Source organism: Aaosphaeria arxii, assembly GCF_010015735.1.
Source record: "Aaosphaeria arxii CBS 175.79 unplaced genomic scaffold BU24scaffold_3, whole genome shotgun sequence".
Classification (NCBI taxonomy): Eukaryota; Fungi; Ascomycota; class Dothideomycetes; order Pleosporales; genus Aaosphaeria; species Aaosphaeria arxii.
Genome location: NW_022983476.1, coordinates 258,901 through 273,623, shown reverse-complemented (window position 1 = coordinate 273,623; position 14,723 = coordinate 258,901). Strand labels below are relative to the sequence as shown.

Below are 14,723 nucleotides of genomic sequence, written 5' to 3'. Positions count from 1 at the left end.
AAATACTTAAGTATCCGCGACTAACCCATATAGTTGGGACCTGATATCCTATAAAGAGGCCTGTCGCAATTTGATATGTTACTGCAAAAATAAACTCTTTCATTTCAGGTTATTATGGCCAACGTTTCAACATACTCCGCCTGGCGCCGAAGCGGGAAGAAAGGATCCAAGGACCACCCTCTCTCCATATATCGCACTTACGACGAAATCCTCCCAAAGAACCTTGATCCTACAGATGTCGTTATCAAAATCCACGCTGTTTCACTGAACTATCGCGAGATTGCCATGCTCATTGGTACATATCCTGTCGAGATTGAAGATCGCGGTGTTCCTTGTTCAGATGCTGCGGCGGAGGTGGTTGCCACTGGATCTGCGGTTTCCCGCTTTGCAGTGGGAGACCGCGTCTGCCCCATTACGGGTATTGGAAAACTTGAACCTTTCGATGATGGAATGTCGCAAGCTATTGGGTCAAATTGTCCTGGTGTTTTGCGTGAATACGCCGTATTTGATCAGAAGCATTTGGTAGCGATACCTGCACACTTATCGTGGGAGGAAGTAAGTCCAAGCAAAGCCCTACCAACCCCAACTTACTCTCATGGCCTTATTCTAATTTGTATCCAGGCATCTACACTTCCATGCGCTGGTCTTACAGCTTGGAATTCTCTCGATGGACTTAAAAATGTCCCGAAAGGTGCAAGTGCCTTGCTGCAGGGTAAAGTGTTTCTGAATGAAGTAATAACTATATACTTATGTTGCATGTAGGTACTGGAGGCGTAAGCATGTTTGCACTTATTCTATGTTTATCCGCGGGTATCCGTCCTATCATCACGTCTTCATCCGACGAGAAGTTAGCTGCTATCAAGAAATTGAGCCCCGAAATCCAAGGCCTTAACTACAAGACTGTATCTGATCACAAGACTGAGATTTTGCGTCTTACTGGCGGAAAAGGAGTACACTTGTCGTCAATAATACTGGACCCAAGTCCCTCATGGACGACATCAGCTTTCTTTGCGAAAGAGGTGGTACTGTCTCAATGGTCGGGTTTTTGAATGGCTTTGACGCCGATTGGGCACCGGGAGATATTATGAGACTAATGGGAAAGGCAGCTAAGTTGAAGTAAATGACGCATTTCCCCTGATCTGTACATGCTGCTCAACTAACTACAATAGGGGCATTGCTGTTGGTAGCAGGCTTGAGTTTGAAGACATGAATCGCTATCTTGAGGAAAATGAAGTACACCTCAGTCCTTTATTGGTGGATCAGCCGTTCACCTTCGCAAAAGCGCAGGATGCTTACGACCGCCTGGAATCAGGGAAATTCCACGGGAAGATCATCATCAAATTGGACTCGTAAATTAAGAGGCATTCAACAAGAAGTGCGCCCTATGCGCGAGCTGGCCCCTGTACCGACGAGTCCAGTGTCCTACATGATATGGCATGCCTTTGCATCTCTGTTGAAATGTCAGATTTCTAGTCCAAAGCAAAATTAGAAAATTGGAATCAGCATAACGATAATAATAATAATAATTCGTACTCTGTGGAAGTATATCATCAAACACAAAAGCACGAGCATCTAAATCCACATATGTCTCCTCCAGCTCGTCCTCTGCGTCCTGAGACTGAGTACTGGCGGTCTTAAAAGGGTCGGAAAGCGCCCGCGTGAACCTATTATCAATCATGTTATCTACAGCAATGATGACATGGTCACTAGGAAACGCAGGCATCTTTCGGCGAAGCGTCGAAACGACAGGCGAGGTCGTTGCTTTTATTACCCTGGCAGTTTTCTTCAATGGAATTGAAATCTTTGAGGAGATGGAGGAAGCTGCCCGTGAGGCCAAGGACGAGCTTCCTTTGCTTTGGACCGAGTGAGTATCGTCACCACCCTCATCTCCCTCAGAGGCATCGACAATCGGCCTTGGCTTTGGCACTGGCCGCTGATTCTTTGAACGTGGCCTGAATTTTATTTCCTTCATAAACGATCTTCCCGCCAGCATTGGGGCGGTCGCATGCGGAGAAGCATCTACAGGGCTATTAGTTCTAGTCCTTACCTGGGTTTGGAAACAAGTTGGTCCTCCTTGAGAAGCCGCTGTTTCGTCAATGGTAGACTTTATTCGTTTTAGCTTTCGCTTCTGCAATGCTTTGATAAGACTCTGACGAATTAGCAAGCAAGCCACGTCTGGGCTTTTCTTCAGATATTTCGAGCTGCGATAAGTTGTGATATTTGCATTCAGAGTCAGTACCGGAGGAGCGACTTCCCGACCTGGTTTTACTGTAATTATTTTCGGAGCTGCCAGCATCTCCTCCAAATTTTAAACATGACCTCTACCAGCAGATTACGAAGTAATCTCATTCTGTATAGTGAAAGGCAAGGGCTATATGGCAAGGGTTATATATCGAAATGCATGCATTGTACAGATAGCGCATTTCACAATGCGGAGTCGGATTGGATGAACTATGTACGAACATTGTGTGCATTTCGGCCATTAGAGCTGGTTTACAATTCGGGCCCTCTGAAAGTCATTGTTCAATATATACTTCATGCTTCTCAATTTGTGTCTCAGAGCACCGAGATATGCACGAGGGTGTTTAGGACTTCGCATCTAACCCTCTGTTGTTCCACCGAAGATGTTTCAGTCTTGAGAACGTGCTATGTAGTGATAGCAATGGAAGGGGAGGATTAGCATTGAAAGTGATAGTCGGACATTGATCAGCTAGGAGGCATAATTGAAGAGCTTGAACAGAGATGGGAAAGACAGTTTCTGTGAAGTACTTCAGCCGGGAAGTGTCTAGCTGTGTGCCCTGTGGCACGAGTAGAAAACTATTCAAGAGCAGACAATTTGTTACAAGTCCTACTATACCAAAGGTGTCAGCTCAGATAGTGAAGGTGGCGTGCGTGCGCACGCAAGGCAGAAGGTAGGCGAAAGTGTTCTTCGGCACCGCCCACGCACAATCACTTATACACCCAAGTTTATTTTCGACTATATATAGGCCCTAATTTGCAGATACTTTCAAGAATTCCGAGGCTACCACCGAAGTAGGGAAATCAGCCTCTACCAAGAATAGCTTTTCTACGACCTGTGTGGCCGGAGTGGAATCCTAGATTTCACAAAACCTGCACAGTGTTAAAGAGTCATACATCGGATACTGTGCAATAGCGTTGCTTTCTGTTCTGTCTTTTCGGGAACAGCTCGGGTTCAAATCCGGGTTGTTTCTACTTTTTTTTTTTTGCTTTTTTTTCTCTTTTTCATCTTTTTGCTAGAGTAGGTGGAGTCAATCTTGTGCTGTAGTGACTGGAAGGAACTGAACGGCAGAAGCATCATCTTGAACTGTAAGAGCAGACGTTATGGCAAAGCTTGTATGGCCTGTATGGTAGTAGACTCCAAGAGCTGAGTGAAGGCCAACTTTGTAGATATTGTATGTGTGGGGTTTTAACTTACTTCTCATTGTATCCATAGAGTTGCAGTAGAGTAACCACTCAAAGGGAACAACACTGATACACACAAAATTGACACATCAACACTACGTCCAACTACCTAGTACGCACTGCTCTGATATCAACACAACAGGATAGCGACAACATTGCACCAGATATTATGCATCAGCGAGACAAACAACTTAGTTTTGGAGGGTTTCATTCCGATCACTATCTGACTATCAATTACATATACCATGTAAACATCCATACCCATTGTCCAACTATATCCATTGTCCATCCAAGATTGTCCATCAACACATTCATTTCCCATCATTCGCCCATGCCTATACCCAAACACCATGATGCCGAAAAGAACACAACGCCAATATGGCCGGTAGCTCTAAAGCCACCGGTAAATGATGATCTAAGGTATATCCATCGCAAAATAATCGCCAACATGCCGTACCCCAGGAGGGTACACAGAAATAGGAAATAAAGACCAACACATTAAATAGGTCTGAAGAACGTGAAACATAATCGTGGGAATACAGTAATCGTAATACAGTACCGCGAGACGAGGAAGCTAGCTCATCATGCGGCGAGGAGGAGCGGCACGAGGAAGGCGAGCCACCATACGCGCTCTTTGTTGCGGGTGGAGGTCAGGCCTGTGGCTGCGCCGGGGGCGTTGGGGGCGGGTGGGACATCGGTTGAGGTTGGGGAGGTGGAGGCTGCGGTTGTGGTTGTCGTGAAAGATGGGGTTGCTGAGGTGCCGGAGGTGGATCCTGATGTGGCGGCCACGGTGACGCTGGTTGGCACTACCGATGATGAAGATGATACGACGGATGCAGGTGTCGACGCTGTAGAAGGAAGGTCTGTTGATGCGGTCTCGGAGGCTAGACTTGAGGCTTCGGAGAAGACGGAGGAGAGGCTCGATATGAGAGATGAGAGAGCGCTGGAGACGTCGGGTCTAGTAGCCGAAGACGATGCTGTGACGACGGCGGATGTGGGAGCAGATGTAGGGATAGGAGTCGTAGCCGTTCCTTGGGAGGATGGAATGACTGCTGATGATGCCGTTGATTCTGGAGGCGCTGGGAGAGACGAAGTTCCCGGTAGAGTAGATGTGGGGGCGGCGGCGGTATCAGTCGTTCCAGGGAGAGGAATCGATGCCAACGAAGAAGATGTAGGCACAGGAACAACAACTGTCTCTGAGTTTGATACGACGGGGTATGAGGCGGCAGTGGTGCTCGCGGGAGGAGGGACAACAGTCTGCGAGACAGGCGGTACTGAATCTGTGACTGGAGCTGAACTCGAAGGTACAGGGACGACCACTGTATCCGACCCCGACGGCACTGGGTAGCTGATTGGCAGTGACGTAGAAGGGAGAGGAGCAATGATAGTCTCCGAGGTAGGCAGTGTAGGATATGAGCCTGGAACAGAAGAAGCCGGCGGAGGGACAACGATCGTCACCGTGACTGAAGGATATAAGCTCGTTGTGAGTACCGGCGGAAATGGAATGACGACAGTTTCTGTTGACGAGGGGACTGGATCCGCGCTGGTCTCTGAGCTTGGAAGTGGAAAAGGGATGATGTAGGTAGCTGAGGATGATGGAGCAGGATAGGGCTCGGCGAGCGAGCTGGGCGGCAATGGATATGCTGCGCTTGAAGGAGTCGGAATGGGATTGGGCTGCGTAGATACCGAAGAGACCGGGTAAGGCTCAGCAGTCGATTTAGGCTCACAAGGTGTCTCTTCATATTGTGATGTTGTTGAAGTTGGCAGTGCTGAAGCAAGAGAGCTCAGACTGGTTGAGTTCGCAGGCTTGGGCCAAACGAAACTACTGGCGAATGGAATCTTTGTAGTTGTATCGTATGTTTCTCCGTAGATCTTCGTAATAACGGTAGGAGAGTTGACTGGCGTTTCTGTCTCGCATGGTGATTCGATCGGGGTGGAGGTTACGTCGGGATAGTATGGAGTGACGGTAGTTGTTGGAGATGCTGATCAAGTTAATCTTGGAATTCTCAGACAATGTAAAGTAATGGAAACTTACTGTTCACCGAATACTGGCCCAGCACGCCAGTAGGTGCTGCGGAGAGCATCATCATGGAAGCGGAACGTCTCATTCTGGCTGCGAATGTCCTAGCACGTTTGATACCGAGCTCCTATTGGTCGAGAACCTTGAGCACAACCACGTTGAAGCCACAAGTGAAGAAGCACGCGAGAAGGTTGGGAGGAATTCAGGTACCAAGAGAATTGAGCAACGAGGGAAATGCGTACGGAATGGGAGATTGTTTAAATCACATCGTGGGCGCGCGTGTTGTCACCAAAATGGGGTGGTTGAAAACACAAACAAAACGAGGCTGGGCAACCCCAACCTCCCACATAGGAACTTGTTTGTCGCACAGAAACGGGCGGAAGGCAGGGTACATGCATGGTATATGCATGGCCTGAGGAGAAGATACGGTAACACATCTTCCAGGTTTTCAAACTCTCGCTTCAAAATTCAATTGATAGCAAATCCTTTTGGACAAGAGCGAATGTTTGTGTGAATATGGGTGGGGAACGCTCGGGCCACACCACCAGTAACCACCAGACTGAGGTGTCACCACATGTCTTCCACACATTGGACCTGCAGCTGGACATCAACGTCGCATCGAAAGAGACTCACCGACAATATATTTGCGCTACCAGATTCTGTAAGGAGACTCATCGCGCTTAGCCCATCTACTGCGTAGCCAACGCCCATGACCAATCGGCGCGCAGCCTCGTTCCCAGACCAAGTGACGCAACGGCTACGGGTCGCGGCCAGAAGCATCGACTTGCTTTCAAGAGACGGATGCGTGGAAATTGCAAATCTGCTGTGTTGGATCATAAGCTGACCGCCTCGGCGCCGCCCTTTGACAGACCTTGTTGGCAGGTTGCGAAAATCTCACACGATGAGATCTCATCGATGATCATGCAACTCCGAAGTCATCTCTGCAGGTACAGCGTACAGTCGCTGGGAGGGATTGACATCCCCGTAGGAAATCCACTGCAATCCCTTGTCATTCACATCTGCAATCGACAGATCCTCGCTCGCAATCAGTGGAATGACATCACGAAGATCCAGTACATCACGCCTTGCCAAGTGCCACAATGTCTTGAACAGTTGAAGTATATGAGGTATTGAACAATAGATTAGAGTACTAATAAAACATCGTAGAAGGGGGAAGGGGGGTATCAAAATGCTGCAATGCCCAAAGAAGGCCGCCCAATTATGGCAATAGCGCCATCAATGCTCTCTCGTCATGCAGAACGCTTCATTCAGAAACAAAAGAAAAGTTGGAGTGAATGCTCGCCATCGAAATCGTCAAAAAGGAAAATCATAAACCGTGTCGCCGAATCCAGCGCGACAGATCGTCATACCATGATACCTGAGTTCAGGTTCTTCAACTTCAACTTCTTCTCACTGTCCTGTTTCCCGCATCCATTGTTCATGAACAGGCTCGCTACGAGCGCTAGAGAAGCCAGGATGGCCAAGAGGATCCAGAGCGGACTTAACGCATTCACATAAGCGTCGGTGATCTGTGACTTGAACGTCGCATTGTCAGCAGTCATTCCGCGAATGTCGTCCAGCAAGTTCAGAGCATTCTTGGTGACGTGCAAAGCGGAAAGGTCGAGCTTGCGATAGTTCTGGAACAATTCGTTCTGGAAGATGGTCCCGCCAAAAGCGATGCCGAGAGCCTGACCAAGTGTCTGGAAAAACACCAGATTGGTCGTCGCATGTTGCAAATCATCACTAACTCCATCGCCTTTCTCGATCGCTCGGACCGAGAGGGTGGAAGCTGCTGACAGGCTAGCATATAGAATGCCGATCCCGGATCCCGAAACAACGGCCAGGCACACCCACGTGGCCGTGGACGAGTCTCGCGCGAAGAGCAACATCAAGGCGATGGTAATCAGAAGGACAAACCAGGCGAACCAAATTTGTGGTATCAAGAATCTGGTCTTGCTCGCGACGACGAATGCGACGAAAGCCGCCAGAACGAGAGGCATGCTACAAGCGAAGAGGCTCACGGCGATCTCCACCTGGTTGTAATCGGAGTAGACGATGCTGAGGTACAGTGGCTGCGCAGTCCGTCAGAGCATGAACAATAAACTATTGTCTGCGATGCATTACTCACCATGAAGTACAGCAATGCGTACACGATGATGCCCAGCACCAAGCTCCCAAAGTAGGTCGCCAAGTTGGTGATGGTGAGAAATCGGCGCATGCTTACCACCGGCGGGAAAGGCGAAAACCAACTCCACACCAACGTAACCAAGAGCCCAGAAATGCCAAATAAGACTGGCAATGTGACTGGGAAACTCGACCAGGTGTACACCGTACCTGCCTGTCATATCAAAGTTAGCCTAGCTCCGGAATTCATGCGTTCGATGCACCGCTAACCACCGTTATTCTCCGCCGCGCCTCTACCACTCCAAAATTGGAAGCACGATTGCATGAGTTTACTTACCCACTCTAGTCCGATAAATAAGGACGCCAGCGAGCCGACGAATAGAACGTAGCCAAGCCAGTCGATGTTGCGAAGCTTCAGTAGGACGGAATCCGCGGTAGCAGGTTTGAGTTGCGCAAAGAGAGCCAGCAATATGGATACTAGCACGCAGAACGGAAGGTTGATCCAGTAGATCCAGCGCCACTGGCCAGTCTCTGCCAACGATCCAGCGATTGCTGGGCCGGTCACGATGCCAACAGCCCATCTAATGCAATAGTTAGTATCTGATCAGTTGACCTTTGAAACGAAACAGCATGCTCGAAGTAGAAGGTCGGAGAGTATACGTACGTGGCCCCAAGAATTGCGTTCCACTTCCACCTGTCGAAAGCGGAAACGAGATCGGTCAAGATGATCTTCGATAACGCATAGATACCGCCTGCGCCGATACCTTGCACGACTCGACCGACGTGCATTTCTGTGATATTCTCCGACGCTGCGCTGATTATGGACCCGATTGCGAAGATAGTCAATGCCGCGAGGACGACTGCCTTTCGGCCGAAGGCCTCGGAGAAATCCACAGAAAGTGGCACGCAGCAAGTGGCTACGAGAAAGAACTCAATACCGAGCCAAAGGCAGTTGAGAGTAGTGACTTGCAGTGCCTGCGCGATGGCCTGGCGATGAGTGCGTTAGCAGTGTATGGGACGCATGTGCATCAGACTGCACTTACAGGAAGAGCCATGGGGAGAGATGTGACGTCCCATGCCGCGAGAAGATTCAACATGCAGATACAACTTCCGGTAACGTAGAACCTCCAGTTCTCAGAGACGACATCTTCCACAGCTTTGATAATCTCCGTTCGGCTTGGAAAGCTGATATTGCTCGTCTTGCTCTTCGTACTATTCGAGCTCTTGGTAGTGCTGTTCGTGCTCTTTCCGCTGGCAGTCCTCGAATGTTTTGATCCTTCTTTTTCGGCAGCTTTTGCTTCCCTTTCCGCCTCTTCAATGTTTCTGGCGGTCAGTGCCGCGAGGTCGACGGTGAATCTATTCGCTATGGGAGTCGGCCTGGGGTTCTCGAGAAACTGCGAGTATCGTTGCGGTTGGTCGTTGCGAGGGATGGAGTATTGCAGATGCTGGAGTTGCTCCGGGGAGAGATTGGTGACGAACTGGGCAGCGCCAGCGTCGGTTGCGTCAGAGTCTGGATGGTGATTTGCGTAACTCATTTTGGAAACGAAGTCTATATAGAGACATCACCGTGCAGCATAATCCGGTCAATGGTAGTAAGAGATCGTCGTAAGTATTGGTTTGTTTGTTTTGTTTCCTGTTGTTTTGTTTGAGGTGAAGGGGAGGTGGGAAATGCGGACGATGAGAAAATCACAAGATGCCAGCATCGATATGAGGCACAGAGCGTGTCCAGACACATATGTATAGATAGAAGTACATCAGCATAGATGGCCGCCCCGTCTTACCACGCCATCCCTACAAACCCGCGTGCCCGCCTTAAGATCGATCCAACGCCGTGTCCACACCCTCTCCTCTGCGCAGAGGGTGTTCTCCACACCCTCGGCGGCATTCATGGATTTCCCAGCCCAGGTTATCCGGGCGCTCTACTAATCGGGGCTGAGATCTCGTCCACCACCCTGGTCTGACAGGCGATGCACCCCTGCAAACCCGTCGATGCGGGACTCCTGGACTCGATCACCTTAACTTCCGGGGCCTGTATACAGTTTCAGAAGGGAACGTTTTTGTCTGTTGGGGAATTCGTCTAGATTAGGTTCGATAATTATCTTCACGTATTCGGGCGTTGGTTTTGGTAGCAAGGAAAAGGGGAATGGGGTGGGCGTGCAATCGTCTGTAGAGCCGTTTGGCTGCAAGACACGGCATCGTTCGGGTTTGCCGGTCGCAGTCGCATGAACTTGGACTACACCATCCGGTCGTTGACGTGAACAATCTGGTAAGCAGCCCTTTTGATCACAGTACCGGTGTGGCGCTGCCAAAAGTGGACATTGTTTTCTCTCGGCCAGCGCCGTTCGCTGAGTACCCACAGCATAAGTCACCGCGGGTCATAATGGTAAGCTGCCTTATACAGCATGGATACAATTCATTCTGTTGGCTGACCATCACCACCAGGACCCTACGATCCCCCAAATCCCTACCCTCCTCATCCCACTCCTCCCCTCTCCCACGATATTCCTTCTAGATACAGTACAGATCATCCAGTCCGTACTACCTCACCCATACATAATCCATTTCCCATCCCACATATCTCAATAGAGCTATCTGCCCCTCAATCTGTATTCCTGCACCGCGAGCGTGGGATGCCCCTCCATCCCTCCCTCTCTCCCACAGACACAGCAACAGCACAGTACTCCGTACACATCGCACAATGTCCGCCAGCGCATCCCAAATCCTGATCTCATGACCGTCCATCTGTCGCCTGCCCGCCAAATCCAGCATGGCAAGTATCCATCCGCAACGTATATTTAGTCCCAGCGCGTACGCACTCCCCATCGAACCACAACCAAAACTTCCCCCCACCATCGCAGCCAGCGCTTCCAATAGCTACGGACGCAACGGCAAGGCGAGGTAGAGGTTCGGTCCGTTTGTCATCCGTCTGTGTGCGGCGCGCGCGCGGGCGGCAAGATGAGGCTCAGCGGTCGTTCCGTCGTGGAAACGCTACAAGATGCGATCTACAATACATGTTTACCTAGGTAACTGTTTACATAGCCCATCCGTGGAGTTCACGCCAGGGTCGTGTAGCCAATAGAGATTCGAAGCGCTCGCTAAAACGGGCGTGGGCAGCTGTGCCTGTCTATCTTTAAGCCCCAACTGTGCCACACCCGCAGCTAAGAGTAGGTTGCTGTGCTGTGCCGCGACGTTGCATTATTGATAACTACAGATCGATAGGATGTTCGTGTACTTTTGAGATGGAAGTGCAGGGGTGAGGCACGGGAGTGGCGCTTAGGGTGTTCGGTAATTGTTGACGTACTTCCTGGCACAGGAGGTGGAAACGATAGAGAATGAGTAGAGTGGGATGGAGGATGATGATCTTGTAGTTCTCTAGTCGTAATCGCGTGGACAATACATAAAGAGTAGGTGATGTGGATGTATTTCCTGTTTGGGCAGTTCGCATAGGTGGGAATGCGGGGCGGATGTTAATGCATAAAGGTCGATATTGTACGTCAGAGTCCGGAGTCACCGTGTGTATGTCGATCTTGGTGAACAGAGATAGAAAGGTAGTATCAGCAGTGTCGTAGCGGTGAGGTATCGTGCTTTTCGAGGCCAAGATAGCATCGTGTAAGTTTATCTTGTCTTACCCAAGATGGTGTCGTGACGCTCTTCGCATGTAAAGACAAGATGATAATGACGGGCTGCAACTAACTCGACTAGCTGAACGGAAGAGGCTCGTATGAATATTAACATGGAAGATCATTCATGCATGTTGTTTCGGTATAGCGTTGACCGGAATATTGACACCATTTGTCCATATCGAAGTTCTATAGGGTCAAAGACATAGAAAACCACCTACCCCCATATTTAGCTGAATATGGCTGCCTCAAGCTGAATATCACAGGGTTGTCCCAAAATACATTGTATCAGGCAATATGAAAGGTTTCGCATGCTTCTCTGTCATTGAGTAATGTGAAGCACCACACAGCTTCTTTTAATGCTATCAACTTGGTGGTCCGTATGTTGATCTATCATTCCCAATGACGGACCAAAACTCCTCTACAAATGTTTCTTGACCACTTACGGCAGGCCGCACAGCCAGGTATCTCCGGTTATCAATCGGTGGTCTCCAATTGCCAGGATGGCCATCAACCATCAGACCTCCCGCCTCAGCTAGAATGCACCACGCGGCGGCAACATCCCAAGCCCAACATCCACATTCCCAAAATGCTTCTTGTTGCCCAGCTGCAACTCTGCATATCGTGATAGCTGCCGAACCCGTACATCGCAGAGAGTTCACGAATCGTCCCCCAGTAGCCGCCGTGCGCGACAACGTAGTAAAGACCTTCAGGTTCAACTCGAAGTTGGGTCCCTCTCTGTCGCTGCCCCATTCAATGCCAATACAAGCTGGTCCGAGACCTTGTAGTGGTGTATTGTTGAGCGGCAACTGCTGTCTCGGATGGTTTGCCCGTTGTGTGAAGGCACCTTCGCCCTGCACTGCGCTCCATAGCTCTTCTTGAAACGGATTGTATACCACGCCGACGACAGGTCGACGATTGATTACTAGACCGATCGAGATGCATGATGCAGGGAAGCCATGTACGAAATTCGAGGTCCCGTCGATGGGATCTACGATGAAGGTTGGCTGGTCCGTGATCCTGACACCAGACTTGTACGACTCTTCGCCGACGAATGCGAATGTTGGGTACTTTCGTGATAGAGCTTCTTGTACGAACTTCTCGACTGCTTGGTCTGTCTCGGTTACAATATCTGCAGCTACATGTCCGTTAGAAGAGGGACGTCACGAGCATTGAAGATGTGCATACTGTTCTTCTTGGAGGTCGCCGTGTTCGTGGTCGGCCTGGCATCTAGGATTATATCTGCTGCCTCCTTTACCAGACCAATAAGGAAGTCAGAGACATCTCGAAGGCTAATCTCTTCGGCCATTGGAGGAACAGGTTCGAAGCGAGGGGGATGCGTGTACCAGGTACATGATTGAGGGAATCGAGAAGCTTTATGAGAACAAACAGATGCTGGACTTGGAAATCAGAGTAGAACCTACAATTTCTGAATCAAAGCGAGTTAAACTCCTGACTATGAGAGTTGCATTACTGACGAACATTAGTCATGTGTCGGAAAGAGACACAAGCCAAGTTGTCGGCGACGGTCGCTTCGAGCCATTGGCTCGTATCGATAGCCGATCGCGGACCGAACCTCTGACCTTCTCGACTGCACTCCACTCTTTCTTTCCCCAGACTTCAACCCCTCAATAAACAGGAACGGCTATGCAGGGAACAATAACGCTTGGATCGCGGATGCGTGAGACGCATGTTCCAGCCTATCGTGGGCGTGTACGTAGTGGGTGCTTGACATGCCGATCACGGAAAGTCAAATGCGACGAAGCGCGACCGAACTGTCACAATTGCACAAGGCTGGCCCGTGATTGTGTTTACAAGCCTCAGAGGTCCTTACGCCCAAATACGACTGTTCAGAGTCCTAGCACAAGCCCAGAGGATGCAGTTCAAGATGTACCAATAGTCGACCCAACATCTAATATCAGATCCAACGCAATTCCAAACCAAGGTTCCCCTCAAGAGGTTGAGGACTGCGTCCTTGCAGAAAAGTCGCGACTTCACAGTGCTCTGAAGGACGCTCTAGGACTGGTACAGGATTCGATACCTTCTCCCGACAGCTCATTCGACAACTATACATCTAATCTGGAAACCGTGCTACGGCATCACCAGGAGTATAATGTTGATTCGAACAATAGCGAAGATGACGTCGCCTCAACATCGACACTTATCTCGCGAGATATCAGGTTAACGACAACAATGGACAAGTTGACCGCGCGAGAAATGGGTCTACAGCCGTGGTTTTCTTTCTTTGTCGAAGAGGTTGATTGTTCATGCATCACACCCTTCGATGCATTAAATTGGCGGCGGATGAAGATTGACGTGATCAAAATTGCAACAACTAATGCCACCGTTGCGTCGGCCGTTTTAGCAATTTCCGCCTTGTACAAAGGATTGACATATCACCTGCCACTGTCGAAGGCAGCGTCATTTTGGGACATATCGAAACGGGCCTATGAAGATGCTCTGCAGCGTGAAGATCACGATTTCGATGCACATCTACCTGGACTCTTCCTCCTTTGTCTTTTCAGCTACATTGATCCAGATAGCGATCCAATCCTAAAGGCACCAAGCGAGGCTTTCACGGCAAGATTGATTACCTGGGCAGCAAGGCCATATCACCCACCGCTCTCGCTGAGACTTTCTGCATGGCTTCGACTACTCCAGGCTGCTATGATCCGCGGAGGAGGCATGGGTTTAGTATCAGATGACTTGTTGGGCTATTTTCCCAGCCATAGCGGGCCCATCCCAAGCCTTAAATCGCCTACTGATGGCGGGTCAGACGTAGCAACCCATCTATATGAGGTGTTGTTCGACCCCATCTTCGACTTTTACTTCCAGCTGCAGATGATCTCTGGCGAAATCGCCCGACTAACACATTACCACCGATCACGCGGCTCTGGCAAGGACCAAGACGAAGTCACGCAACAGATCATAAATATCCGATCGAAACTCCGCGATCTCTGGAGCCGTCGGTCGCCTACACAGCACCAAAGCCCCCAAGACCTCCGTTCGAACGTCTCAGCAAAGATCGCCAACCCTATCATCACGCTCGTGGGACTATGCGCCGCCGCGTACAATGCCGAGTTCGTGGAAATCGATCGCGTGTTAGGAGATCCCGTGTCCGAATCATCTGAATCCAAACAATGCATGCGGCAAATCCGGAATATCGTGGAGGGAGATTGGAACGTATATCACGATGGGAAGCTCAATCCAGGGTTGCTCCGACCTCTATTCCTCTACGCAATCGAGTGCAGGAATTGCGAGGAGAACCAATGGGCGGCGGATAGACTGGGCGAGATCAAGAACGCTGTATGTAGAAGTGACTTCTTCGCGGCGTTTGGTAAAGCTCTGTCGGATACTCAGATTCGGAAGGATAGGAGGGTCACATCGAAGTTCTTTTGTATTTGGTATTTTGGGACTGTGCCTCCCTTCATGTAGCGACTGAGCCTCCCTTCATGTAGCGACTGAGCCTCCCTTCATGTAGCGACTGAGCCTCCCTTCATGTAGCGACTGAGCCTCCCTTCATGTAGCGACTGAGC

General features: G+C 49.9%; 5 protein-coding genes across 5 annotated transcripts in view; 2 read left to right on the top strand and 3 right to left on the bottom strand.

The window, feature by feature from the left end:
- Nucleotides 1-114: 114 nt before the first annotated feature.
- On the top strand, nucleotides 115-1,518 carry BU24DRAFT_440099 (GroES-like protein; the record flags this gene model as incomplete). Its single annotated transcript, XM_033530349.1, has 5 exons — nucleotides 115-555; nucleotides 622-712; nucleotides 763-950; nucleotides 983-1,116; nucleotides 1,170-1,518. The coding sequence occupies 5 exons, from the start codon at nucleotides 115-117 to the stop codon at nucleotides 1,351-1,353; spliced, it is 1,038 nt and encodes a 345-aa protein (XP_033385253.1). The 3' UTR covers nucleotides 1,354-1,518.
- A 2,115-nt stretch (nucleotides 1,519-3,633) lies between these two features.
- BU24DRAFT_419957 (uncharacterized protein) lies at nucleotides 3,634-5,650 on the bottom strand. The gene is made up of 2 exons (XM_033527346.1): nucleotides 5,459-5,650; nucleotides 3,634-5,405 (listed from the first exon to the last, which is right to left on the bottom strand). The coding sequence occupies exons 1-2, from the start codon at nucleotides 5,529-5,531 to the stop codon at nucleotides 4,006-4,008; spliced, it is 1,473 nt and encodes a 490-aa protein (XP_033385252.1). The 5' UTR covers nucleotides 5,532-5,650; the 3' UTR covers nucleotides 3,634-4,005.
- Nucleotides 5,651-6,573: 923 nt separating this feature from the next.
- On the bottom strand, nucleotides 6,574-9,347 carry BU24DRAFT_419954 (MFS general substrate transporter). Its single transcript, XM_033527345.1, has 5 exons — nucleotides 8,611-9,347; nucleotides 8,232-8,554; nucleotides 7,905-8,148; nucleotides 7,572-7,781; nucleotides 6,574-7,515 (listed from the first exon to the last, which is right to left on the bottom strand). The coding sequence occupies exons 1-5, from the start codon at nucleotides 9,100-9,102 to the stop codon at nucleotides 6,808-6,810; spliced, it is 1,977 nt and encodes a 658-aa protein (XP_033385251.1). The 5' UTR covers nucleotides 9,103-9,347; the 3' UTR covers nucleotides 6,574-6,807.
- Nucleotides 9,348-11,529: 2,182 nt separating this feature from the next.
- On the bottom strand, nucleotides 11,530-12,642 carry BU24DRAFT_419953 (inositol monophosphatase). Its single transcript, XM_033527344.1, has 2 exons — nucleotides 12,376-12,642; nucleotides 11,530-12,325 (listed from the first exon to the last, which is right to left on the bottom strand). The coding sequence occupies exons 1-2, from the start codon at nucleotides 12,494-12,496 to the stop codon at nucleotides 11,553-11,555; spliced, it is 894 nt and encodes a 297-aa protein (XP_033385250.1). The 5' UTR covers nucleotides 12,497-12,642; the 3' UTR covers nucleotides 11,530-11,552.
- Nucleotides 12,643-12,800: 158 nt separating this feature from the next.
- The window catches only part of BU24DRAFT_366349 (uncharacterized protein), a 2,010-nt gene continuing 87 nt past the window's right edge, over nucleotides 12,801-14,723 (top strand). Inside the window, exon 1 of the mRNA XM_033524308.1 lies at nucleotides 12,801-14,710. Coding sequence (XP_033385249.1) covers nucleotides 12,835-14,622 — 1,788 coding nt within the window. The 5' untranslated portion in view covers nucleotides 12,801-12,834 and the 3' untranslated portion in view covers nucleotides 14,623-14,710. The remainder of the gene's footprint in view (nucleotides 14,711-14,723) is intronic.